The sequence below is a fragment of the Psammomys obesus genome, unplaced genomic scaffold (assembly GCF_907164565.1).
Source record: "Psammomys obesus unplaced genomic scaffold, mPsaObe1.curated_primary_1811, whole genome shotgun sequence".
NCBI lineage: Eukaryota > Metazoa > Chordata > Mammalia > Rodentia > Muridae > Psammomys > Psammomys obesus.
The window spans coordinates 13,259,903-13,285,686 of NW_026594428.1; the positions used below are offsets into that span (position 1 = coordinate 13,259,903).

Below are 25,784 nucleotides of genomic sequence, written 5' to 3' on the forward strand. Positions count from 1 at the left end.
CTTTTTCTAACTTACTATTATTTTCTTTTCCATCTGGTTACCATGCCCTCTCCCAACATTCTAATACTCTGAGACACTAAAGAATGGCAAAATGTTGAAGATTTTCTCAACAGTTTGTCGTTAGAGTCATGGAGTATTAAAATCCATGATTATTCATTCATAATTCTGAAATTCATAAATTTCAGGAAAAACGGAATATTTTAATTATTTATTGTAGAAACTGGCATGTTAACACCCAAGCTGGATTAATACAAGGTTATCTACCATCTTCAATAATCTTACTTCCATTGAGCCATATCCACTGGTATAGTATGCTATTTAATTAAGGATACTGTCCCAGATTCTCTGTGGTATTACAGCTTCATCAAATACAACTTAAAAAAATGCAAACTTATTTATTTTGCAATCTGGCGGGAAGAATTTGGACAAAGAACTGAAGTCCTGGGTCAGCCTGTAATGTTTTATTCACTGTCCTGCCAATTTAAAGCCAATGTTCTGAGGTCCACAGAGGCAACAGAACCTTGGATCCAACTTTAAAGGGACCATAACAGCAGTGAGCTGTTTATTCTGCCTTCAACAGGAAGCATTTATTTATTTATTTGCTTGCTTGTTTGCTTTTCAGTGTCCCTATCTGAACAGCACCCTCCTCAGGCAATATTAAAAATGGAACCAAGTCGAATTACCAACATATTGCTTTATTTCTTGGTGGAAGTAAATTAAGGCTTTCTAGAGTCATACAGCACACAGTGATTTGAACATCAGAATTAGAGAGAAAGAAGCAAACAAACAACAAATGAACATTTAATTTAGCAGAGCCAGGAAGGTAGCTGTGTTTTTAAAACAGATAAATTTCTTAACAAGGCCATTTGCTTGGTCTCAAAAAAATCTGCTGAGTTGTTCCCAGGAACCTCTGTCACAGATCCATACCCTACCCTGATAGAGAGCAGAATGCATGAAGAGGATGGGAAAGGGAGAAAATGGGAAAGACATATGGGCTGGACAGCCAGCAAGTGTGAAATGTTCACTAGGTCTCACATGAAAGACAGTTCAGGTGATGCACTCATTAGGATGCTGATAGAATTATTAAACATGACCTAGGGAACCACTCTGGATCCCCTAATCACTCTGGGAGTATTAAAGCAGATCATTTGGCATGCCCCAGTGTCAAAGGCTATAGACAGCCCAGTGTGACTCTCCACTTCACAATTTAGGTAAAGCCCCAAGTCAGAGAGCAGAGGGCTGCTATTTTCAATTTCTTTTACAATTCTAAACCCAGTGGCTGTCACTAGAGCCTGTCCACAGCCAATACTTTCACTTTCCCTATAACATAATCCCAGTCACCCATCTTTACTGACGACACTGCAAACTGAACAGGAAGCTGGAATTCACAGGATAAATGACAGAAACCTCCCAAAGAGTTGCTGGCTTATCACTTAACTTCTTCCCAAGACAAGACAATAGTACACACCGGAGCCTACAGTGGGAGTGCAGTTGTCGGGGAGTGTATAAGCCTGGTCTGTAACAAATGTAGCATGCTCGGCTTGGAGAAGCAAAGGCTCTGGGCCTAGAGGATACACACTTTGAGAAGAAGATGGCTGAACTGTTGCAACAGTGATGGGGAAGGAATGAGGCCAGAGAATGAATAATTTGGGAAAAGTCCTGGGTTTACTAAAAAGAGAACTTCAAGAAAGCAAGCAACAAAATTTCTTCTGGCTATCTGATTCTTTAACAATGAAACTAGCAAAGTGGTTTCTATTCAGAAGGGACCACTTAAAAGTCCATCAACTTAAAATTCAAATTTTAAAATGGTTTTATGTTCTGTTCCAAGACCTTGGTGGGTGGACCAGCATCTGTCTTATCCGTGTGTTCCCTCTTCTGTGTGCCTGACACTTTTGAGTGAACAATATCGGAACACCTGGAGGTCTGTTTTACATTCTTTAGTGAAAAACACGTAGACAGCAGGGAAGGGGGCGTGTGTACAATTAAACACTTATAAACTTATCCCCAGTAGGTTTCATGTGATGAAGAAATAAATAGATGAGAGAAGTCAAAGTGATATGTGAATGACAAAGGGCCAAGGCATCTGTCCCTGCTGGCTTACAGGACAGATGTTCCTGAAGCAGAGCGTATGTGCACTGAGAAAGATTAGAGAAACCTTTAAGGACATAGCTTCCCTTGGGCTTCACTTGTTAATTAAAAATTATAAGGGTCTTTACTTGGATTTGAAATTGCTCAGAGGATACAAGCTGATGGGGAGATAGGGGCTTTCTGTGATGACGCACTCTCCTGCCTGGGGAGGATGTGCTGGGGTGAGGGAGTGCCCTTGCACTTGGGAATGTAAGTCTAAACGCCCAACATGGCAGATGTACCAAACCTAGCCCACTAAACAGAGTTGTGCTGGGTCTCAGATGAGAGCAAAGAGACAGCCAAGCAGGACCCTGTGTGCACGGACAGGGACCCCATGGAAACTTCTGAAAGCACAGCTCATCCTCAGTTCTCTTGGATGTGCTGCCTGTGTTCTTTATGCAAAGCTCGTGCACTTATTGGCATCTTTGTCTTCTCAGTTCTAAAATAGTCACGAGGCTAATCCCCTACTCATGGCCTCTGGTAGTGGGAAGCTGATGCCCAGAAAGCTGAGGTGCTTGCACCAAGGTCACACAGCTAGTTAGTGGCAGAGCTGGGAGAGAAAACATATCTTTTCATACTCCATGTGATTTGCTGTAATGTATCAGCATAGGAAAGCTCTTTGCACACACGAAGTGTTGACATTACTTTAACCACAATTGGCTTGGTGTGAGATTTAGGTGTGGGGCTTATGCCCCTCAAATAGTTTAAGGAGCAGCTTTAGAGAACTTTCTTCAAATGCTTTATGCTACAACTGCTACCAGGTTGGAAGGGGTGTAGCTTGTGTATAGGAGGGGAAAGGCAAAACGGGGTAAGGTGCATTTCTAGAGACACAGTGACCAGCCTGCTGAGGTGCATCCTTTGTCAGAGGATATGTCTAAAAATGAACTGACCAGAACCAGTTTACCATGGTAGAAATTTGGCTCCTACCCCCCTTCGTTTCGTGGACATCTTTTGTTCATAAGAAATAAAAATAAAAATAAAGCCAGCCTCCTAAGAACCTTCCTGCGAGACAATGCTGGTGGTGAGTGGGTGCGGATGCTTACATGGGCTGCTTTTATAAAAACACTGTTTGGATCCCATGGCTGTGAAAACACGCCCAGCGGGAGCTGTCCCTTCAGAAGAAAGCAGGGTTGGTATGCTCAATGACACAGCGTTTGCAGTGGCGCTTCACAAACCGCAGCGCCTCCACGGAAACCTCACAGTCCTGGACATTCAGCATCTGCAGGTCAAAGCAGTTGGCAGCCACGATCTGCAGGCCCTGGCCAGTGATGCTCTCGCAGGACTTGAGGCTTAGCCTCTTGAGATTGAAGCAGTTCAAAGCCAGGGATTCCAGGCCCGTGTCGGAGACCAGAGGACATTTGCCAATGTCCAGAGACTTAAGTTTTGTGCAGTTCTTGGCAAGGTACTCCACGCCATGGTCCGTGATGCCCTCGCAGCCCCTCGCGTTGAGGTAGCGTAATTTGCTGCAGTATTTAGCCACGTAACGAATGCCCACATCCGTGATGCGGCCGCAGTGGGCGATGCTGAGGTACCTCAAGCGGGACTCCAGTTTAGCAATCTCCCGTAGGCCAAAGTCGCTGACAAAGCGGCAGTCACTGACACTCAGCTCCTTGATGGAAGTGCAGTAGATCACCAGGTAGCGGAGGCCCTCATCAGTGAGGCGGACGCAGCGGCGCAGATACAGGTGTGTGAGCTGCGTGCAGTGAGCTGCGATGGTGTGCAAGCCTTCATCCTCCAGCACGAAGCAGTCCGTCATATCAAGGTATCTGATGGAAATCTGTTTGCCATGCAAGGGGGACAGTTTAATGGAGGCCTCCCGGGTCAAGCTGATGCAGGTAACTTTGGAGCACCCTGTGTGAAGACACAGAACACATGCTCAGATCAAACTGCCGGAGCAGAAAATTGATTTCCAGGGAGCTGTAATCGATTCTTAACCCTCTCTCTAGCTCAGCCCAGGAGTTAACACTTCTGGTTTTGACTTCTACAGAGAAGCGCTTTAAGAGTGGCTTTCTGCTTACAGGGTTATTGTTGGGACGCTGGCCCTCGAGATTTGGTAAACCTACCCTTGTTGTGTAACCTGTCTGTATTATACATGATTGGTTGATTAAACAACCTATACCTGTGCCGTGCAGAATGGGGTAGGCGTGGCTAAGGTTCCCAGGTTTGGGGGTTCAGGAGAATGTCAAGGCAGACAGGACGGGAAGAAAGGAGGAAGGAGGATGCCACAATGGGTTAGCACGGAGAAGGAACCACGTGGGACTGGAGAAAGGACTCCAATAATGGTGTGGAAAGGCCCGGATAAAGAATAAAAGCAAGTACCATTGGATTATGGATGAGAGGTAGTCCAGCTGAGGAGGATTAGGATGGATGGCATTGGATGGGGGATGGGAGATGGATTGTGACGATACTGAGCCAGCGTGCTCAAATATCTGCCCGGCCCAAGGTAAATAAGGCAATTATAAATCTAACAGGTGCCTGTGTCTTATTGTTTGTGATAACTGGTTAAATAGTACTGCCATGATAATCATAGGGCTAATAATAAATAATAAATAACCCAATACTTTTTTTTAATTTGGCAATTTTGCTGAATTGGGGGCTTAAGGGATTTTTCAGGCTTTAAAATTAAAATTTAAATTATTAAAATTTAAAAATTAACAAGATTGGCTACATGTCTTGGGGGCAAATCACACTTTATTTCTTTTCTTAAATGGAACCCCTTGCCTGCAAGGAAGCTGTTAATGGAGTGAGTCTTGCTGTGACCCTATGAAGCTAAGGGAGTCCCAAAAGGTCCAGCAGTGATCTAGTAGCTTCTCGATTCAAAGCAATGAAATGAGAGCGAGGGATCAGGAGAGAGAGCTCTGGAGCCTGGTTGGGTTCCCTGGGCTGATGGTGGCCATGCTGCATCAAGCGTAAAGTCTAGTCTAACAGGTCTTCCAAGGGCATACCTGTGCTCTTACTACTAACCCTACTGTGTCCTTGCCACTTCCCAGACAGCACCTCTGTCTGCCCTGCAGCCCCTGGGCCTGCATTATGGAAGGATTTTCCTCAGATAGCTCCAGGAACCGCCTTCAACTCTCTTAGGTCCCCAACGTTAGGTTACTGGACAAGTTTTCCTGGATGGTCGTGTATAAAGCATCGCTGACTTTGCCCCTTACTTTAAGCATTTTCATCAGTTGGTCGAATTGCTGGTTAATCTGTTCGGTTATTTATTTGCTGTTTCCTTACTCTGGAATGCAAGTTCCTGAGGGAAACCACTCAGGCAGGCTGATCACCTCTTGCATTCAGTTTATAGCTGACAGGAATTATGCCTGGTGAATGAATGAGGGAGGGAAGAAATGATTTACAGAGGAACGTTCTCCATAATTCACTAGATGAGGGAATTGAAAACTCTGACATTTGTATGTCTGCAGACTTTGGCCTTAGCTCAAGTATATCTCTATTAAAAAATAGTTGTTTATTTAATAGTTAATAGAAATGTCTTTTATTTGCGTTGACTTATGAAGTTTAGAAAAAACTTTGTTGAATATTTCTATCTGTTCTTAATAGTTTTAAAGAAACTATTTAGAGAATGGTGATGTACAAGAAGATAATTTTGGATAACTCTTAGTCATTACTCTTAACCCCTCAAAAACTGTGTGTAAAATTATATATATATAGTCATATTGTACAGTTTAATTAGTATAGGATTGCATATAATAATAAAATGTTCATTAAATAGTACTTTATAAAACATACATTGACAACTTTTATTATATTAATAGCCAATACCCACTAATATATATTATAGAAATATATATTTAGAGCCTCTCCTGTTCTACTACATACATTTGCTTCTCATTTTCCCTCTTCTTATCAGATTCCTGCTGCTGGTGAACAACTAGGCACCTCACTTCAGACACCCCACATTCTGGCTCTTCCGGAGCTGGTCACACTGCTTCATGGGGGCAACATGGGGGTTTCTGGGAGGTGGTTGTTTTGAAGTCTGCTCTTTCCATTTGTTTCTTTCTTTGGGATGACTGCAATCCTGCATATCTTGCATTTTTCTTCTTATCTGTGTTGCCTGTGAAAGCATTTTTGTTTTATTCTGTTATATAATAAATTTTATTCCTCTATTTTGGTTCTGGTTTCCTTTCTACATTCTTAATGTCTAGCAAAATCTTTTGTTGCTAGAAAGACATAATATTTAGGCAAAAATATGTCTTAAAATGAGTTTCAATTTTAAGAAAATATTAGTTCAGTATAGTTGCAGTAAATGATTTTGATATGCTGGTATTGCTTTCTATCAATAAATTCAATGTTATGGCTATCTCTAAGTCTTATGGAGTTGTTCAGTTTGTATTGGAAAGAAAATAAATTTTTCATGGTTTAGTAATATTAATGGATAGTTCATGCATTCCTATTTTTACAGACATAAAGGAACCCTAAGAAATCATTCATTTAAATTTCAGTTTTACAGAATGAAGCCTGTGCCTCAAGTGCCTTCTCTACGCAGGCTATTTTCATGACTGTTCACACCCAGGCTTCTTTCACGACTGTCAAGCTTCAATGAAAAGAGGGAGGTTAACAGACATGCTTACAGGAAACTATTTTATTTAAGGTTTTCCCTTTTTAAGTGATGCTAATTTTTGCAAGTTAACAAATACTAACCAACACACATTCCATTATCAATCATGTATATTCATATGTGAATAACAAAGCTGTGTGTGAATATATTTGTATTAAATATGTATATGCTTTGAAAAGTATATGTATAATCTTCATATTACCTAGCTACATTTCTGAACACTGTAAGTTTATGTACACATATATGTGTTCTTGGACTCAGCCTGTTTTTCATGATGAATCTGGCAAGTTGCAACCTTTAACATTTTACTAAAATGTTAATAATTTAAAAATTGCATACTCTTTTATATACTCTGTGGGCTCTAGAACATTCTTTGAATATAAAATACTTCCATGTATTTGTTATTTGGGATTGATACAATCCAAAGTTTTTATTGTAAACATCAGTATATTTCTACATCACATTATTCAAAAGATATTAGCTTTTGTACAAAGAATTTTTTTAATAAATGTAACCAACATACAACTTTAAAAAAAAAAAAGAAAAGAGGGAGGTAAGAAAAACTATGACATGCCACGGAATTGTGGGTTACACAGGGATTTATAGTAGATGTGCCTTTAGGAGGCAAACACCCAGACACTGGTGATGAGCTCTTTGAGGCAGCGGTATTTAAGGAGATCATCAAAGAGAAATGACTTGCATACACAGATACAAAGTCCAGAGACTGAAGCAAAGGAAGCCACATTTGAGAGAGTGGAAATCACTCAGTACCTGGAGGAGCGAGGAATGTTACTGAGGTGAAACTTAGGCTTTCGGGAAGAATTTAATGGACAATAAGGAATGGGAGGCTGTGACTAGAACATGGGAGATTGCCTTAAAGTGCAGAATAAAGAGTGGGTTGAACACTATTCCACCAAGATGAACAACTGTTAAACAAGTCTTACTGGCAGCTTTCACTATTTTTCTCTGTACTATGATTTAATCTCTTTAATATGTGTGGTGGTTGGGGTTGAGGGAGGGTATCTCCACTTTCCCTATTATGCAAGATAGTCCAATCAGTGAACTTCCAATCAGTAACTTCTAAGCTTGTTGATAACAATACAACAAGAAGCAATTGTTGCTGTTTAATGAGTGTTTGCTACATGTTTCTCAACAAAGCACATGCAATGACTTAACACAATAAACTCATCTAAACCTAAGCTATCCTAAGTTTTCAGCTACTCTACAGCTTCGACAATACTGCTTGGTGTATTAACCAACAGAAACTTTTACTCTTTCAAGACAAGGAGTTCAGGGTTTTGAACTCATGTTTTTATTTAATTACAAGATCCTCAAATACAAGATAAAAATCCCTCATCTGTGCCCATACACAAAACAAAAAATAGCTCATGACTTGAAAAAAATGGGATCCAGGAAGACGCAAATACCAGAATGTAAATTAAGTGATGTTTTAGCTGTCTATGTTCAAAATGAAGACAGCAAGAGGAAATCCTTGGCTCATCAGACATTTGGTGTGGAAGGCTGTGCTGAGGTTCCACCTGGGAAATGGCAAGTCTCTTAAGAGAGCTGTTGGGAAGGTTTGGGGAGGGAGCAGAAAAAGGACTAGCATGGAGCCAATCTAGGTTGACATGCATCACTGTATTTACAGGTACTTTTGTGTTTGGGATCTGGAGAAGTTTTGTAGAATGGGAATTTGAGTCTTGGAAGGACAGCTCATTTGGGGTCTTAATTTGGGAGTTAATGAAAAACATTAAAAACATATTTCCTTTTAGTCTGAGAATGAGAGCAACTGGAGATTTGATGAAGTGCTCCTGCAGGCAGGCAGGAAGGGAGAAGAGATGGACTTAGGGGGCTGGGAAATTAGGATGGCCTAGATAGGATTCTGCTGATTAGCAAGAAAAGATTAGGGAGAGAAATGGGTGCCTGCTGGAGAGAGCCCATTTGAAATAAATTTACATGCAACAATTACATTTTGTTTTGAAGATTAGTTGGTTTTAACATACCCTAATTATGTTTAAAATACTAACAAAGGGTAATTTGTGATAATGATAAGATGCTATAACTGGTTATAGTAATTACCAGAGATTTTAAAAAATGTATCATTAAACCTGAGCCTCTCTACCTTGTTAAATTTGGGGCAGGTAATTTCATGCCATCTAGAGGATTTGAACTAGAGGACCAGAAAATGAGCCTTTCAAATTCAAATTTGCTGTCCTTAGAGCTTTAGCCACTGTCTGAAGCCAGCTTAAAACCAAGGCCGGTGGGCAGCGAGTAGTGAAACAGCTTTGGCACTCTTCTGGTCTCTCTCTCTGTTTTGGCACAACCATTTCCAAACATGCCCAGAAATGGAGGGGACTTTCAGCAGGTGCTGTCCTTAAGTCCAACCTGAAACCCTTTCAAGTCCATCTCTACCACCTAAATGTGAAATTCCATTTTAATTTAGTGAGCCATAGATTTCTCTCGTTCTCCTGCATAGATGTATACATCTCTGGTGGTGCCAGCAATCTGTCACGAAGCTATACAAATATTTATAAGCCCCAAAATGAGCTTGAGGAAGAGGACAGCTAGAAGCACATCATAAAGGCTTGTCCAGTGGTCCAGCAAGCTCACTCAGGTCAGAAAGACCGACAATGTTATTACTAAAAAGCCAAGGTCGCTTCAGCTACTTCAGAACTTCAAAGGGACCATGATTTCTTGCATTCTCTAGGAAGGACACCTGGGAACAGACTCCAACAAAGCTGGGAATTCAAATCAAGTCATTTCTTAGTCTGAGAAAATACAACAGAGTGTTCAGATGACAAGACTGGTACAGAGTTTGTCAATTTTATTTCTTAGCTGAAGAGAAAACACATCAAGTCTTAGCGCTAAGTGTCGAGTGAATTGCTCCAAATCTCAGTTTTGAAACAGGTCGGCATCTACCACATCACAATGCTCCACGTTTTCCAGGGTTCCTTGGAGGGAGACTTTAAGAAAGCCTCCTTGTCTCCCACTTCTGTCTGCCCATGGCTGCTCATGACTAATCGAACATACAGTAACGATGGCTTTGTCCTGAAGCCAGCTCAAGTAGAAGAGCAGTAAGCAGCTTTCCAGCCAAGGAAAGAATCTGCAAAAATAATGGGCTGTCAGCTGAAATACTTTCAGATGTTGGCTTCTGAAAGACAGAATAAGCTGGAAGCTGTTTTCCCTCCAGTATTTTTTTAAGGGCATCATTTACTCCAGATTCTTATAAATCCCAAATTCTATTTATTTGCCTGACACAGTGGGTCTTACTTCTCGACCCTTCCCCAGCCATTCCTGAGGTCGCGGCTCATGCTTCTCTGACATATCTTACACATGTCAGCCTCTTGAATGTTCATCTTTTGACTGTATAGCAGATGAGATTTAAAAAGGAGGTGGGGAGAGGGCTGCTATTTAGGCTGGGCCCCCGTCTGGCGCCAAAGTTTGACTCTGGGCTTTAATTCTTCCTGCCTAAGAGAGACTTTTAAGTAAAGCAATTACACTGGGATTTCCTTCCATTTTTGAAAGAATGAAAAGTTAGATTCAATGGACCCTGTACTTGTGCTGTGTAACTGAGCACATGCTTTAAAAGAGCTGTAAATTTAACCCCAAGGAAAAGAGTATGGCGGGCATCACTTGACCATGACAGACTTCCCCATTGTTTGAGAGAAGGCAAGCCCTTGTGAGCACAGCTCCCAGGCCAGAGTCTTATTCCCCGTGGTGGACTGTCAGTTCAGCATGTGGCATTATGGGGCAGTGCTGTGGCCTTGCCATCGCTCACAGGCTCTACTAGCTCATAACAAACACAACAGGCTAGTTTCTGAACTACTTGTTCAATGAGCTATTTCCTTCTATTTGCCTTAATGGGAAATTTGTTCCCCAGGATGCATGGTTATTCTGGAGTGTAAGGGCACATTTAAAGCAAACTGACCCAACCTGTCAGGACCAAGGTGCTCATAGTTCCTTCAAGAAGCAGATGTTAAGGCTCCTTCTGGTCTTCAGGGTTATGATTCCATAAGTGAGATTCTGACCAGTTGCTGGTTAGCCTCTACCATGCACTGTAGATCGCTGGCAAGGAGACCCTGGGGGCTGGAGATGGCTGAGTGGTTAAGGGCACATACTGCTCTTCCAGAGGTCCTGAGTTCAGATCCCAGCACCCACGATGGACAGCCCTCAGCACCTTCAACTCCAGCTCCAGAGGATGTACTACCCTCCCTGTGGACACTGTGGGCACCTGCCGTCACACAAACATACCTATACACGGATGCACATATACACATAATTTACAACACATAAAAAATACTAATAAGAGATGGGAACCCTATATGTGTAGCAATGTCTCCACTACTCTGAGGTGGTACAGTAGGAAGGCCCAGGTTTTGAGTCAGTTTCTATTTACCTGACACATCCAGGTGTTCCAGGTTGGGGCAGAGGGACACCACATCAAAGACGGCCTCGTTGGAGATATTGTAACATCCTGAGACTTCCAGGCGCCTCAGTTCTGGACAGCACTGAGCAATGGTGTAAAGTCCTCGGTCTGTGAGCCTCCGGCAGCCACTGACAATCACAGTCTCCAGCATGAGGCACACATTGGGGGTGTCCTGGCAAAGCCTGCGGGTCAGCACTTTCAGGGCACGGTCCACATTGATGGTCTCGCCCGTGAGGCGGATAGTCCTCCAGAGGCGCGGGTCCCAGGCCAGGTTGTACCAGCGGCGGCACACTCGTGCACAGCGGCACAGCTGGTTGGTGGGCAGGAAGGAGAAGATCTGCACCATGGAGTGGTCTGGGAGTCGGTCTATGCTGGCTTGTTCTTTCTGGGGTCTGGAGGCGAGTCGAATGAGTGGGTGAGTGAGGCGGGTCGGGGGTGGGGAGTGAACCATAGCCACCGTCTCTCCGGTGATGGAGGATGAAGATGTGGACGAGCCCTTTCCATTCTGAAATCCTGGCAAAGTCGGTGGACATATCAAGGCTGGGCTGGGCGTGCTCAGTGTACGCATGCTCAAGTCAGAATCTGTCAAAGGACAGAGGACAAAGGGATAAGAATGAGGACATTTCTAGAACCTTGTGCTGGAAGGAGAAGCCACACATGGGGCAATGGTCACACTCCTGAATGGACTTCATTCCTGGCCTTCAGAGGCACAGGCAGCAAGCACCACCCTTCTCCGAAGCTTCTAACACTAGTGCTTCACACCAGGGTGAAAAAACTGCAACATTCACTTGTCAGACCTGGGCTTTCTTTTCATCTCAGAGGCTCAGCCCTGCTGAGGTCATGCCAGACCTCTCATAAACAATAGAGGGGAACAGGCACAGCTGCCACAATCTTCTCTCACATAAACAGACCAGTTGAAGAGGCCCCTGTGGAGACCGGTGGCAAATTCCCTCATCTCCCTATTCTCCCACCTTCCTTCGTTGTTGCTAATGATATAACAGGAGGAACTTCAAGGCTGCACTGTTTCTAGAGAGAAACCTGATCAGTAATAGAACTGATTTTCTCTTCTAATAAGCATTGAAGAGGTAGTTGATTTCTCACTGTATTTTACTAGTGAGCGGCACGTGTGTCAAAAGAGAGACTAGATCATGGATGTAAAAGCATGTGCTCCTTGCTCTCACTTGCCCTGGACACACAGGCCCTTGGGTTCTGAGTACAGAAGCCATCAGGGTTTGTGTGTTTGGCCAGGCTCTAGTCCATGAAAGTTTACTCTTTCTTCTAACTAACTTTATTTACTCTGCATTTGAGCAACAAAGGCTCTCCTCTGTTCCCTGAAAGCAGAGAGCTCACTGGATGAGGACACATGTAGCTTCGAAGTCCTTGAGGGATTAAGAAACGCTCAGAGGACTAGAGCTCATCAGTTAAGAGCATGTTGTGTTCTTTCGGAGGACCTGAGTTCAGTTCCCAGCACTGGTTGTCGGTGGCTCACAATGGCCTGTAACTCTAATTCCAAGGGCCCCTGACATAGCCGTGGGCCCCATCACTCACATTCACAAACCCACACAATGACACATTCACATAATTAAAGAAAAATCTAAAAGAAAAGGATTTTTCATGTTACTCAAGGAGAATGTTCAATTTCCTTTTTCTACATACAAGAATTTATTCTCTTGTCTACAAACACACTTAAATAGTATCTATTTTATATAAAGACTATTTAGGAAATAATGCACTCAACATATTTTATATAAATATGCATGTATAAACTGACACACACGTATGTGTTTTTGTGTGTAGAGGAAGAGGCAAAGAGACACAGAGAAAATGTATTTCTAAAATACAATTTTTTTTTTAACCTGGAAAATAAAAGAGTTAGCTAAATTTTCACCTGTCACTATAGTTCTAAAGATTTAAGTCTTTTGTGTATTCAGGAACAAAAAACGGTAAGTCTGTAAGGAAAACTTTACATATAAAAGTCAATTATGGATCTGAAAACCGCCAACTTGCCATAATATTAATACAGATAGCGCACCTTCTTAAGGAATCAGCTCTGATGCCAATATTTTTCTTACAGAGGTGAACAGCTTAATTTGGGCCAGTAAGGAGGGACAGTTTTAGGCTTTCCACACTGAGGTTTAATAAGCTGTGAAGGCTCTGAAATGTCTCTCGTGCCTGCCTGTTCCATTCATTTTGGAGGAGATGTTTAAGAGCGCCATGTGGAACACTGTGCAAGAAGGCCCTGAAGCCTCAGATAGACCCACCCCACGTGTAGTGGAGGGGAACAGATGACTTTTACAACAGTCGTCTTTACCTGCTTCACTTTTCTTCACTCTCATACCTTAGCCCTGAGGGGGATAATATGAACATATCCAAATTGCTTAGCACAGCTGTGCCTTTAATGAATATTTCAGTCATTTTCTTTTTTCTCTGTTTGCAAGCACACCTGAGCATTATAGAACTCGATACCCAGAAAGAAATAGCAGCCTCCCACAACTTTGAGGAATATTTTGGGATGGGAAAATTGGGATAGCTCCGCTTGCCATTCTATCTAGGGTTTATCCACAGGAATTCAAGAAGGAAGTTAACAGTTCTTCATGTTCACAAAGTGTGTGTGTGTGTGTGTGTGTGTGTGTGTGTGTGTGCAGTGAAAGACCTGTTCCAAAAAAGCTCATATCTGTTTTATCAGGAGCACAAAGCAAGATTTTCTGGGTCCTTCAAGCTGACTTTACAATGAGAGAAGAATCCTTTGAGAACTTTTGAAAGGATATAATCATAATGGAATAAATAGTGCCCGATAATTACAAAACAATAAAATGATGATCTAAGCTTAAGATATATATACCTATAAGTTAGCATAAAATACCTTTCTTGATATTGTTCCACACATATAAAATTTACTTACTAAATTTAAAAGGTGACTATCTATGTGTTTCTAGAAATATATTTGATTATAAGTACACTTGCTAGACCATGTGTTGAAGAACTACTTGCTGACACTAGATATGGCTTATACAAACAGATGACTCACGGAGATATCAGATACCACACTGTGTTGGTACACTGGAAAAATAGATTATGACTTCTGTTTCAAACAGGAACCACCTATGTCTCAGGCAGCACCCATCATTTGCACCGGAGAATGCAGAAACACCAACCACTCTCTAATTTTTCTTTCCCTCGAAACTTTGAGGCTTAGCAGTAACTGGCATTGGTACTAGCTTCTGACTTTTTCAAGTTAGAGTAGAAACAAGGACCTCTTTGCCAAGATACCAAACTCACTCAAGAATAGCACCAAGATGAAGCAGCACGAAGAGGACAAAGATGGAAGAAAGCTACACCACCTCCACCTGTCTTCTAACATTGTGACAAAAGCAACTAAAGAGAGCTAAGTACATGTGAATTTAGACTCTGAAGACATGAACTTATTTTCAGTCCTATATATCTATTCTTAGTAACATTTTACCTATTTGCCACATTGAAGTAAAAGCCCACAGTTTATTTTAGCAGGAAAGAAATATGTACTGGATGAAAGAACAATTTACGACAACTCTGACAGTATGTTAATGGTTATCATTACTATTGGGTAGACTTTTGAATTAATTTATATAAAAACTGGCCATCACACTTTAACTTTCCTTGCCTTTCCCTTCAGTGAGATGAGGACATTTGTGGACGGTATGAGGAATTAAGTACACACTGTTATGGAGTGCTTTGAAAAGGGAAAATGGGATTTGCAAAAAAAGTATCAAACCAGATATATGGTACCAAATGCTTCTATTTGGTACCCAATCAGTCATTACCAGCACCAGTTGTTCTTATATTCCAGTTTATGGGAGTTGGAGAGATGGTTCAGTGGTTAAGGTCATTTGCTGCTCACTTCCTGGCACCCACATGGTATATTACAACATTCTATAACTCCATTCTCAGGGGATCTTCTGGACTTAGCAGTCACCCACCAAGCACGCAGCACACAGACATACACGCAGGCAAAATACCTCCATACTCAAAATAGAATAATACAAAATTTAGAATTCTGTTATAAGCAAAATATTCTTGCTATTATTTGAGGAAAATATATGGGTAAAGGAAGCATGTAACCCTAAGACTGCATTTTCACAGCATAGTATACTCCAGAGTTTCCACAAAGGCTCGTGGGGCTGTGAAATCCACCGAGGCTACGTGACTGCCAGCGGACACTCTTCAACCAGGTTCTGTTTATACATAAATAAGTGTATAAATTGGTAACAGAATCTGTTAAAGGCAAATTAAATGTACCAAATAATGACATTTGGTTCAAATATGGATGGCATATGACAGTGGCCACATTGCTTTATGTTGGTTTGTTAACTGTATCCTTCTTCATTTGCATGACTTCTGTATGCTGTTCTCACAAGAGTAAAACTGTCTACTGACGTGCTCCTCGGAATGCAGATCTACTGCTGAGTGATGTGTGAGTGAGGGTGAACTTTGTAGAAGGGTGGGTGGACGGAGAAATGTAACAGAGAAGAGCTGATGATGTCTGCAAAAGGAAAACATCTGGTTAGTGTCAAAGATCAGAACTGGAAATAACGGGCTGAGAGAAAGCATAGTGGATAAAATAACTTGCAGTTAAAGTATGATGACCTGAGTGTGGATACCCAGAAACCACATAAACCTGAACAGAGCAGCCCACATCTATAATTGCTGCACTCTTCTTGTGAGATGGGAGGCAGAGACAGGAGCATCTGTGGAAGCTTCCCAGCCAGATAATTTTCTGCACACCGTAGTAGCAAGAGACACTATTGCAAACACGGTGAGATGCTAAAACCGACACCCAAGCTTTTCCTCTGACTTCTGTCTATGAATTATTGTACTAGTATGTCTACGCTGATGGACACAAACATGCACATACACATATACGCTCATGTATCATACACATACACACATTAAAAAAGAATCAGAGGATATATTGTCAGTTATAAACATATAAGACCACAGGAAAGGTAGAAATGAGAATTAGCCAGGTATCATGAAAGCCGAACAGGAGTTGAAAATGAGAAATGGTATATTCTTGCAATAAAACGTGGATTTTGTGGCCAGTCTCCTAAGGACACTGGGAAGGTGGATATAGCCAAAGGATGGAGAAAATAGATTGGTATCATCAGGAATGCACAATGGATTACAAGAAATATTGTAGCTAGTGAAGGCAGAGTAGAGGAAGGAAGGGGTAAGCATTTACATAATTCAACACAATAAACTGTGCTGTTGCAGATTCTTGTGTTACAGGGCTATGGGCGGGAGTGACCTTTTTTTCAATGAGTGATTTAACACACACCACTTCTCATGCCCAGTTGAGGTACAGCGAGGGAATGGCGGAATCTGACTGGACTATAAACCAAGAATTCCCAGCCTTCCTCCTGTCTTCCCCTCGGCCCATTAGAGGTCTCCACAGCACACACTCAGTTGTCTGCAATTTCTTGTGATGCTTTGGGGAGGCAAACAGACAAATGACTATATGAAAGACAGTCATCCCCTAAAGAACATGATATAGAACAGATAAGTTTGTCTAAGTCTTGAAAAAAAAAATGGAGCTGTCATACAACATAAAAACAATGAATAGAATCTAACAGAGAAAAAATTATGTTAAACAGTATTTTAATTATCATTTTTGTATTTTTGTAAAAAACGAATGCAGATTTTGACACACAATGGTGATGCTTAAGTAAAATAAACATAATTGCACTTTATGAATGTAGATATAGTCATCTGTGCACTAAAATAAGAGATCGTAGGTTCTTTAAAGAAATCCTGGCTTTATTAATTTTTTAAATTACTTTCAAGTACATAATTGGTATAGGAAAATATCTTTTAAAGTAGTTTTTAGTTACTTTCAATATATAAAGAATATAATTTCATTTTGCTGGGGGGATCTTTCTTTTTCATAGTTTCAGAAGATCTGAAAATTTTACAAGGTTGCCAATCAGTACAATATCAAAATAGTCAAAGCATCTTTTACACACATGCTTTTTAGTTGCATATTTTTCTAATTAGCTAGCTGCCTATTTTTGTAGTTTTCGTTTTCAAACCACTGCTGTTTACACCATAGGAATTCTATTTACATGACTCTGGGCATTCAAACTCAAAGTTACAACCCTACCCTTGTCTTCCCTCCCTCTGGTGACCAAATCTTTGGTGCAAGATGCTTTCCATTACAATTCAGCTTTCTCCTCAAGAACTACTGCCATAAAAAACAAGGGTTCCTTTCTTATCTTAAACTTGAGCTTTAAGAAAACAGATCTGTAAAGCCTAGTTAGTGAAAAAAAATACACTCTGAGCAATCACTTATCTCCTTGTTTTATTTAACATTTTTTTCTTCTAATGTGGCTCAGATCATACAAACAACCTAGAACCCACTTAAGGCACTGGCTGCTATAAAGTAGAAATTTATACATGGAAGGTTACACTTGCATTTCATATGGAGGGAGTTAACTTCAGGATTTAAGAGTTCTTGTTGGGACTGCTATCAGAAGGTGGTACCTGCAGAATCAAATGAATGCTGTTAAAGTCTTGTCTGGAAGAAAGCACCTGCTTTGCCAGTCACATGGACCAGCCTCATACGGATAGCTCTATGGTAACTGGCTTATGAAGTCTCAAAGAAAATAATGAGAATTTTTCTCATGGTGGTGTGTGTAAGGTCTATTTTAATATACAGCTCTTCATTTATGTTGGAACTTTGTTTTCCCAATGCTATGCAGCATCTGATTCTGACTCATTCTCCTTTGCCTTCTGCTATTCTAGAAAGGAATATTCACATTGCTGTAGAGGTATGTAAGTGGCAGTTGCTCTTTAACCCATAAATAAAATCAGTGAAATGTACAGATTCACATCTTTGGACCTTGCCTTCAAAACATATGTACCTGAAAAAGACCATTTAGGAATGTCATGCTCAAAGAAAAATCAGATTGCCTAACAAACCAAGTCTGATTATAATTCACAGCTTTTATTATTATTATTTTATTTTTTGGCTTGACTTTGTGTTTAAATAATGACTTCCAGCATCTGCATTTTTCTTGCATGTAAATTGGCAGAGTAGAATGGGAAGAATGAAGATGTCATTTCTGAGACAGTACCTCTGCTGTTAGAAGCTCCCCTTTCTCATAAGATTTATTAACTACTGTTCCTTTTGCTGTGATCAAAGAACTGACTGGAAGTGAGGGAGGAAGTGTTTATTCAGGCTTCCAGTTTGAGGGGATATGGTACATCGTGGGCATGTAGGATGTGCACACAGGCAGCTCCATCATGGCAGGCTTGTGCAGTTCAGGTCACTCATCATTGAAGAGGAAACACAGTGAGAACAGGAAATGCTGAAAAACCCCAGCATGTACCTCCTGTGACTGATCTCGAGGGGCCCCACCTTCTTATGCTTCTACTTTCAGAACAGCACCGTCTTCTAGAACACAAGTATTCAAACTCACAGGGGGTGCTTCATTAAAACCCCAATAACCTACGCAAACACACATAATCCAAGATGATTATACAATCTCTTTAGACTGCTGATTCCCCTTCTTCACAAAAGGAAATCGGGCCTCAGCTTCAAAGTCCCTAACAGGCAGAAATAGTTAGCTAACGTTTCATAAAAACTGTACTCAATAATTTTTTTGTAGTTTCCTCTGGAACTCTGTCCTCGTGGGAGGACATGGATGTTGTCATCCTGGAATCAGAGTAGTTGTGACCTTGTATATGAGACCCTTACAAGATTGGGATCCTATAAATAACCACTCACTCACCTATCCTCCTGTAATGAGGAGTCCAGTTAAACTCATTTGTTCACCAAGACAGACTTACACAGAATCATTTCTTTGGCTTTTCACTGGTGCCGTACTTTGTGAATAGATTTTTGTATGTGTGTGTCCCCAGGAGAAATACTGTAATACTGTACTACTGCCACTGTGGTGACTAAGCAAATAAGCCTGTGCTGTCCCTCCATGGAGAAAGTCGTGGTGAAGAATCTTCAGGGGAAATCCTGCTAGGACTGTGTCTATTTACTATGGATAAGGCACCTCACTGATGAATGAGGTTTGATATATGAGTATGGAGATGCCTCACACATGACTGAAAAACTAGAGAATGTATCCCAGTCCCTGAATGTAAGCATATATGTAATATGGCAGCAGTTGTATTGCCCTGAGAATCAGTGACAAGGCATGAGGCTGTGCAGTCTGTCTAGAAGAATGTTTTGCATGTAAGGTAGAATGTTAAGTAGACATATGTGTAGCATCCTAAATCATGTCTCCCCAGGAAAACTTACACAACAGCCATTGATCAGGGAGGCTTGCTTTTGCAACAGACGGCAGTTTTTAGACAAATACATTTTTATACATACAAGTGTTGGGAATAAGTTGTTGCTGTGGCATAGTGGTTCATTTTCTTTTCCCAAATGAGAAGAAGGGGTGGCATATTGGTGAACTCAGTCTTCTAGGCACTACATTGCTGCTGCTGTGGTGACATTATAGCAGTTGTGATTACCTACATGAAACTTGAGTCACTACCACTCCCTTGTGGAAGAGGAGAGAGAGCATGAGGCACATGAAGTTCCCCTCCAGCTCCCCTGATGATGCATAATTAGTTCAAGGGAGGGTTGGGGTTCTGGTTCAAAGGTATAGCTGCCTTTAAGGCTCATGCTCTTGTAAATTATCCCACACAATACCCATTTGTTAGCAGCCTTGTTTAAATTAAGAGTACCACAAGCCAGGCTTCAGTAGAATCCTTTCCTTGTTCTGTCATTGTTCCCTATCCAAGGTGAATAGATGTTTGTTCACACCTCTTAGATAAAACACAGTAACACAGTAGTTGAATGCATTAGAAATCACTTTTTGGGGGGGCAAGATGGCGGCACCAGGAGAGCACTGTGTCTGAGAAGCGGGACAACACTCTCCATGCAGCAACCAGGAGACTGAACTCTGGGCCCTAAAACTACAGCGATCATGTTTCCCAGGTGAGGGGAGGCTCCCACAACATGGGAATCAGTCGGGTCCACTCTCCAGTGGCACAGCCAGAACCCGGAAGAGCTGGAGAACATAGAGAAAAGATCAAGCACCACAAAGGTAAGCATCACCAACAGAATACAAGAGATGGAAGAAAGAATCTCAGGAGCCGAAGATATACTTGCGGAAATTGACATGTCTCTCAAAGAAAAAATAAAATCAGAAAAGTTCCAAACACAAAACATCCTAGAAATCAAGGACACCATGAAAAGACAACACCGAAGAATAATACGAGTAGAAGAAAAAGAAGACATCAGGCTCAAAGGTCCGGAAAATATTTTCAAGAAAATTATAGAAGAAAACTTTTCCAACTTAAAGAAGGAGATGGCCATAAACATACAAGAGGCCTACAGAACACCAAGTAGACTAGACCAGAAAAGAAATTCTTCATATCACATCATAGTCAAAACACTGAACCTACAAAACAAAGAAAAAATTCTAAAAGCAGCAAGGGAAAAAGGCCAAGTAACATATGAAGGTAGACCTATCAGAATCACACCAGATTTCTCAACAGAAACTATGAAAGCCAGAAGGGCCTGGACAGAAATCATACAGTCCTTAAGGGACCACAGATTCCAACCCAGACTACTATACTCAGCAAAACTTTCAATCAACATAGATGGAGAATTCAAAATATTCCATGACAAAACCAAATTTAAACAATATCTACATAGTAACCCAGCTCTACAGAAGTTGCTAGAAGGGAAACTCCAAACCAAAGAAAACAACTACATCTAAGGAAACAGGGGAAATAGATACCTACACAAAAAAAAAAAAAAAAAAAGAAGACAAGCAATGAAACTCAGTGACCAACCCCACATCAAAAGTAAGTAACAATTGTTGGTCACTAGTATCTATCAACATCAAGGGACTCAACTCCCCAATAAAAAGACACAGACTAACAGAATGGTTGGGAAAACAGGATCCAACATTCTGTTGCATCCTAGAAACACACCTATGCAACAAAGATAAACACTACCTCAGAGTAAAGGGCTGGAAAAATGTTTTTCAAGCAAATGGTTCCAGAAAACAAGGTGGAGTAGCCATCCTAATATCAAACAAAATAGACTTTCAACCCAAATTAATCAAAAAAGATAAGGACGGCCACTATATTCTCATCAAAGGAAAAATCCACCAAGAGGACATCACAATTTTGAATATCTATGCCCCAAATACAAGAGCACCTACATTCGTAATGGAAACAATATTAAAGCTTAAATCACACATTGATCCTAATACCTTAATTATGGGAGACTTCAACACTCCACTCTCACCAAGGGACAGATCAACTAGACAGAAAACAAATAGGAAAATAAAAACACTTACAGAGACCCTAAATCAAATGGACCTAATAGACGTCTACAGATCTTTTCATCCAAACTCAAAAGGGTATACCTTCTTTTCAGCACCACATGGAACCTTCTCCAAAATAGACCATATAGTTGGTCACAAAGCAAGCCTCAACAGATACAAAAAGATTGAAATAATCCCTTGTATGCTATCTGACCACCATGGACTAAAGCTGGACCTCAACAACAACAGAAATAACAAAAAGCCGAGACACACATGGAAACTGAACAACTTGTTACTCAATGACAGCTGGATTAAGGAAGAAATAAAGAAAGAAATTAAAGACTTCATAGAATTCAATGAAAATGAAGGCACAACATACCCAAATTTATGGAACACATTGAAAGCAGTGCTCAGAGGAAAATTTATAGCACTAAGTGCCTTCAAGAAGAAATTTGTAACATCACATACAAACAACTTAATGGCCCAACTGAAAACCCTAGAAAAAAAAGAAGCAGATACACCCAAGAGGAGCAGACACCTAGAAATAATCAAACTCAGGGCAGAAATCAACCAATTAGAAAAAAATAAAACTATTCAAAGAATCAATGAAACAAAAAGTTGGTTCTTTGAGAAAATCAACAAGATAGACAAACCCTTAGCCAAACTAAATGAAAAGCAGAGAGAAGCTATCCAAATCAGCAACATCAGACAGGAAAAGTGTGACATAACTACAGACATTGAGGAAATTCAAACAATCATTAGGTCATACTACAAAAGCCTATATGCCACAAAATTTGAAAACCTAAATGAAATGGACAAATTTCTTGATAGATTCCATCTTCCAACATTAAGTCAAGATCAGGTAGAAAGACTGAACAGCCCTATATCCCCCAAGGAAATTGAAGCAGTCATTCACAGTCTCCCCTCCAAAAAAAGACCTGGGCCAGATGGTTTCAGCGCAGATTTCTACCAGACCTTCAAAGAAGTGCTAACACCAATTCCCCTCAAACTATTCCACAAAATAGAAACAGAAGGTACATTACCAAACTCATTCTATGAAGCGACAGTCACCCTGATACCTAAACCACACAAAGACTCAACAAAAAAACAAAAACAAAAAACAAAAAAAAAAAAAAAAAAAGAAAACTTCAGACTTTTCTCTCTTAGGAACATTGACACAAAAATACTCAATAAAATACTTGCAAACTGAATCCAAGAACACATCAAAGATATCATCCACCATGACCAAGTAGGCTTCATCCCAGGTATGCAAGGGTGGTTCAACATACAGAAATCCATCAATGTAATCCACCACATAAACAAACTGAAGGAGAAAATCCACATGATCATCTCCTTAGATGCTGAAAAAGCATTTGACAAAATCCAACACCCATTCATGTTTAAAGTCTTGGAGAGATCAGGGATACAAGGCACATACCTAAACATAGTAAAGGCAATATACAGCAAGCCTATAGCCAACATCAAACTCAATTGAAGAAACTTAAATCAATCCCACTGAAATCAGGGACAAGACAAGGCTGCCCACTCTCTCCCTACCTCTTCAACATAGTACTTGAAGTCCTAGCCAGAGCAATAAGACAACTAAAGGAGATCAAGGGGATACAAATCGGAAAGGAGGAGGTCAAAGTGTCACTATTCGCAGATGATATGATAGTATATATGAGCAACCCCAAAAATTCAACCAGAGAACTCCTCCAACTGATAAACACCTTCAGCAAATTGGCAGGATACAAAATCAACTCAAAAAAATCAGAAGCCCTCCTGTATACCAAAGAAAAAAGGGCTGAGAAAGAAATTAAGGCAACAATACCCTTCACATTAGCCACTAATAACATAAAGTACCTTGGGGTGACACTAACCAAGCAAGTGAAAGTCCTGTTTGAGAAAAACTTCAAGTCTCTGAAGAAAGAAATAGAAGATCTCAGAAGATGGAAAGATCTCCCGTGCTCATGGATTGGTAGGATTAACATTGGGAAAATGGCCATCCTGCCAAAAGCAATCTACAGATTCAATGCAATTACTATCAAAATACCAACTCAATTCTTTACAGACCTTGAAAAAAAAGATTCTCAGCTTCATATGGAGAAACAAAAAACCCAGCATCTCCAAAACAATTCTGTACAAGACCAGATCATCTGGAGGTATCTCCATTCCTGATCTCAAGCTGTACTACAGAGCAATAGTAATAAAAACTCCATGGTAATGGCATAAAAACAGACAGGAGGATCAATGGAACCACATAGAAGACCCAGAAATAAACCCACATACCTATGAATACTCGATTTTTAACAAAGAAGCCAAAACCATTCAATGAAAAAAAGACAGCATATTCAACAAATGGTGCTGGCCCAACTGGATGTCTACATGCAGAAAAAATGAAAATAGATCCATATTTATCACCCTGCACAAAACTAAAGTCCAAGTGGATCAAAGACCTCAACATAAAACAAGATACTCTAAATCTGTTAGAAGAAAAAGCGGGGAACAGCCTAGAACTCATTGGCACAGGAGACAACTTCCTGAACAGAACACCAACAGCACAGGCTCTAAGAGCAACAATCAATAAATGGGACCTCATGAAACTGAAAAGCTTCTGTAAAGCAAAGGACACCGTCATCAAAACAAAACGACTGCCTACAGATTGGGAAAGAATCTTCACCAACCCTTTATCTGACAGAGGACTAATATCCAGTATATACAAAGAAGTAAAGAAGCTGAAAAGCAACAAACCAAGTAATCCAATTAAAAAATGGGGAACAGAGCTAAACAGAGAATTCTCAACAGAGGAATATCGAATGGCAGAGAAACACTTAAAGAAATGCTCAACCTCATTAGCTATCAGGGAAATGCAAATCGAAATGACCCTGAGATTTCACCTTACACCCATCAGAATGGCCAAGATCAAAAATTCAAGTGACAACACATTCTGGAGAGGTTGTGGAGAAAGGGGAACCCTCCTCCACTGCTGGTGGGAATGTAAACTGGTACAACCACTCTGGAAATCTATCTGCCGCTTTCTAAGACAACTAGGACTAGTGCTTCCTCAAGACCCAGTTATACCACTGCTAGGTATATACCCAAAGTTTGCTCAAGTACACAAAAGGGATACTTGCTCAACCATGTTTATAGCAGCTTTATTTGTAATAGCCAGAACCTGGAAACAACCCAGATGTCTATCAACAGAGGAATGGATACAGAAATTGTGGTATTTTTACACAATGGAATACTACTCAGCAATCAAAAAGGAGGAAATCATGAAATTTGCAGGCAAATGGTGGGATCTAGAAAAGATCATCTGAGTGAAACATCCCAGAAGGAGAAAGACAACCAAGGTATATACTCACTTATATAGACCTATAAGATATGATAAACATAATGAAATCTATACACCTAAAAAAGATAATCAAGAGAGCGAACATGGGGTAAGATGATCAATCCTTGTTTAGAAAGACAGATGGTCTGTGCATTGAATGTATGACAGGCGACTGAGCGCATCTGAAAGACTCTAACTAGCAGGGTTTTCAAAGCAGATACAAAGACTCATGACCAAACCTCGGCAGAGTACAAGGAATCATATGAAAGAAGGGGAGTTAGTATAATGGGGAAAGGATAGGTGCTCCACAAGGACCAAATATATCTGGGCACAGGGTCTTTTCTGAGACTGACATTCAACCAAGGACCATGTATGGATATAACCTAGAACCTCTGCTCAGATGTAGCCTGTGGTAGCTCAGTAACCAATTGGTTTCCCATAGTGAGGGGACCAAGGAGTAATTCTAACAGGAACTCAATGGCTGGCTCTTTGACCTCCCCACCCCCCAAGGGAGGAGCAGTCCTGTTAGGCTATAGAGGAGGGCTTTGCAGCCAGTCCTGAAGATACCTGATAAAACAGGATCAGATGAATGGGCAGGAGGTCCCCTCCTATCAGTGGACTTGGAAAGGGGCATGGTGTAGATGAGGGAGGGAGGCTGGGATTGGGAAGAAATGAGGGAGTAGGATACAGCTTGGATATAGAGTTAATAAAATGTAACTGATAAGAAAAAATAAAAGAAAAAAAAGAAATCAGTTTTATCTTTTTTAAATCATCACCTATTTATGGAAAACTATTTAGTTTTCCATGTAAGATAATGCAATCCTACATTGCTTCAAAATAATAATTTAATTTTATATCAAAAACCATTAAGTGAATTATGCTAGATTCAAAATTATTGTAACAACAATTATTACTGCAGAATGTAAATGTCTTAACTTCTGGAGTCATTTTTTGTGTGAAAAGATGAATTCCCAAATTTTTTTCTACCACATGAAGTTTGTATGATGAGGAAAAAAT

General features: G+C 40.6%; 1 protein-coding gene across 1 annotated transcript in view; it reads right to left on the reverse strand.

The window, feature by feature from the left end:
- Positions 1-692: 692 nt before the first annotated feature.
- Fbxl7 (F-box and leucine rich repeat protein 7) overlaps positions 693-25,784 on the reverse strand; it is a 404,384-nt gene continuing 379,292 nt past the window's right edge. Inside the window, exons 3-4 of the mRNA XM_055618983.1 lie at positions 11,088-11,699; positions 693-3,978 (exon numbers count right to left, since the gene is read on the reverse strand). Coding sequence (XP_055474958.1) covers positions 3,242-3,978; positions 11,088-11,699 — 1,349 coding nt within the window. The 3' untranslated portion in view covers positions 693-3,241. The remainder of the gene's footprint in view (positions 3,979-11,087; positions 11,700-25,784) is intronic.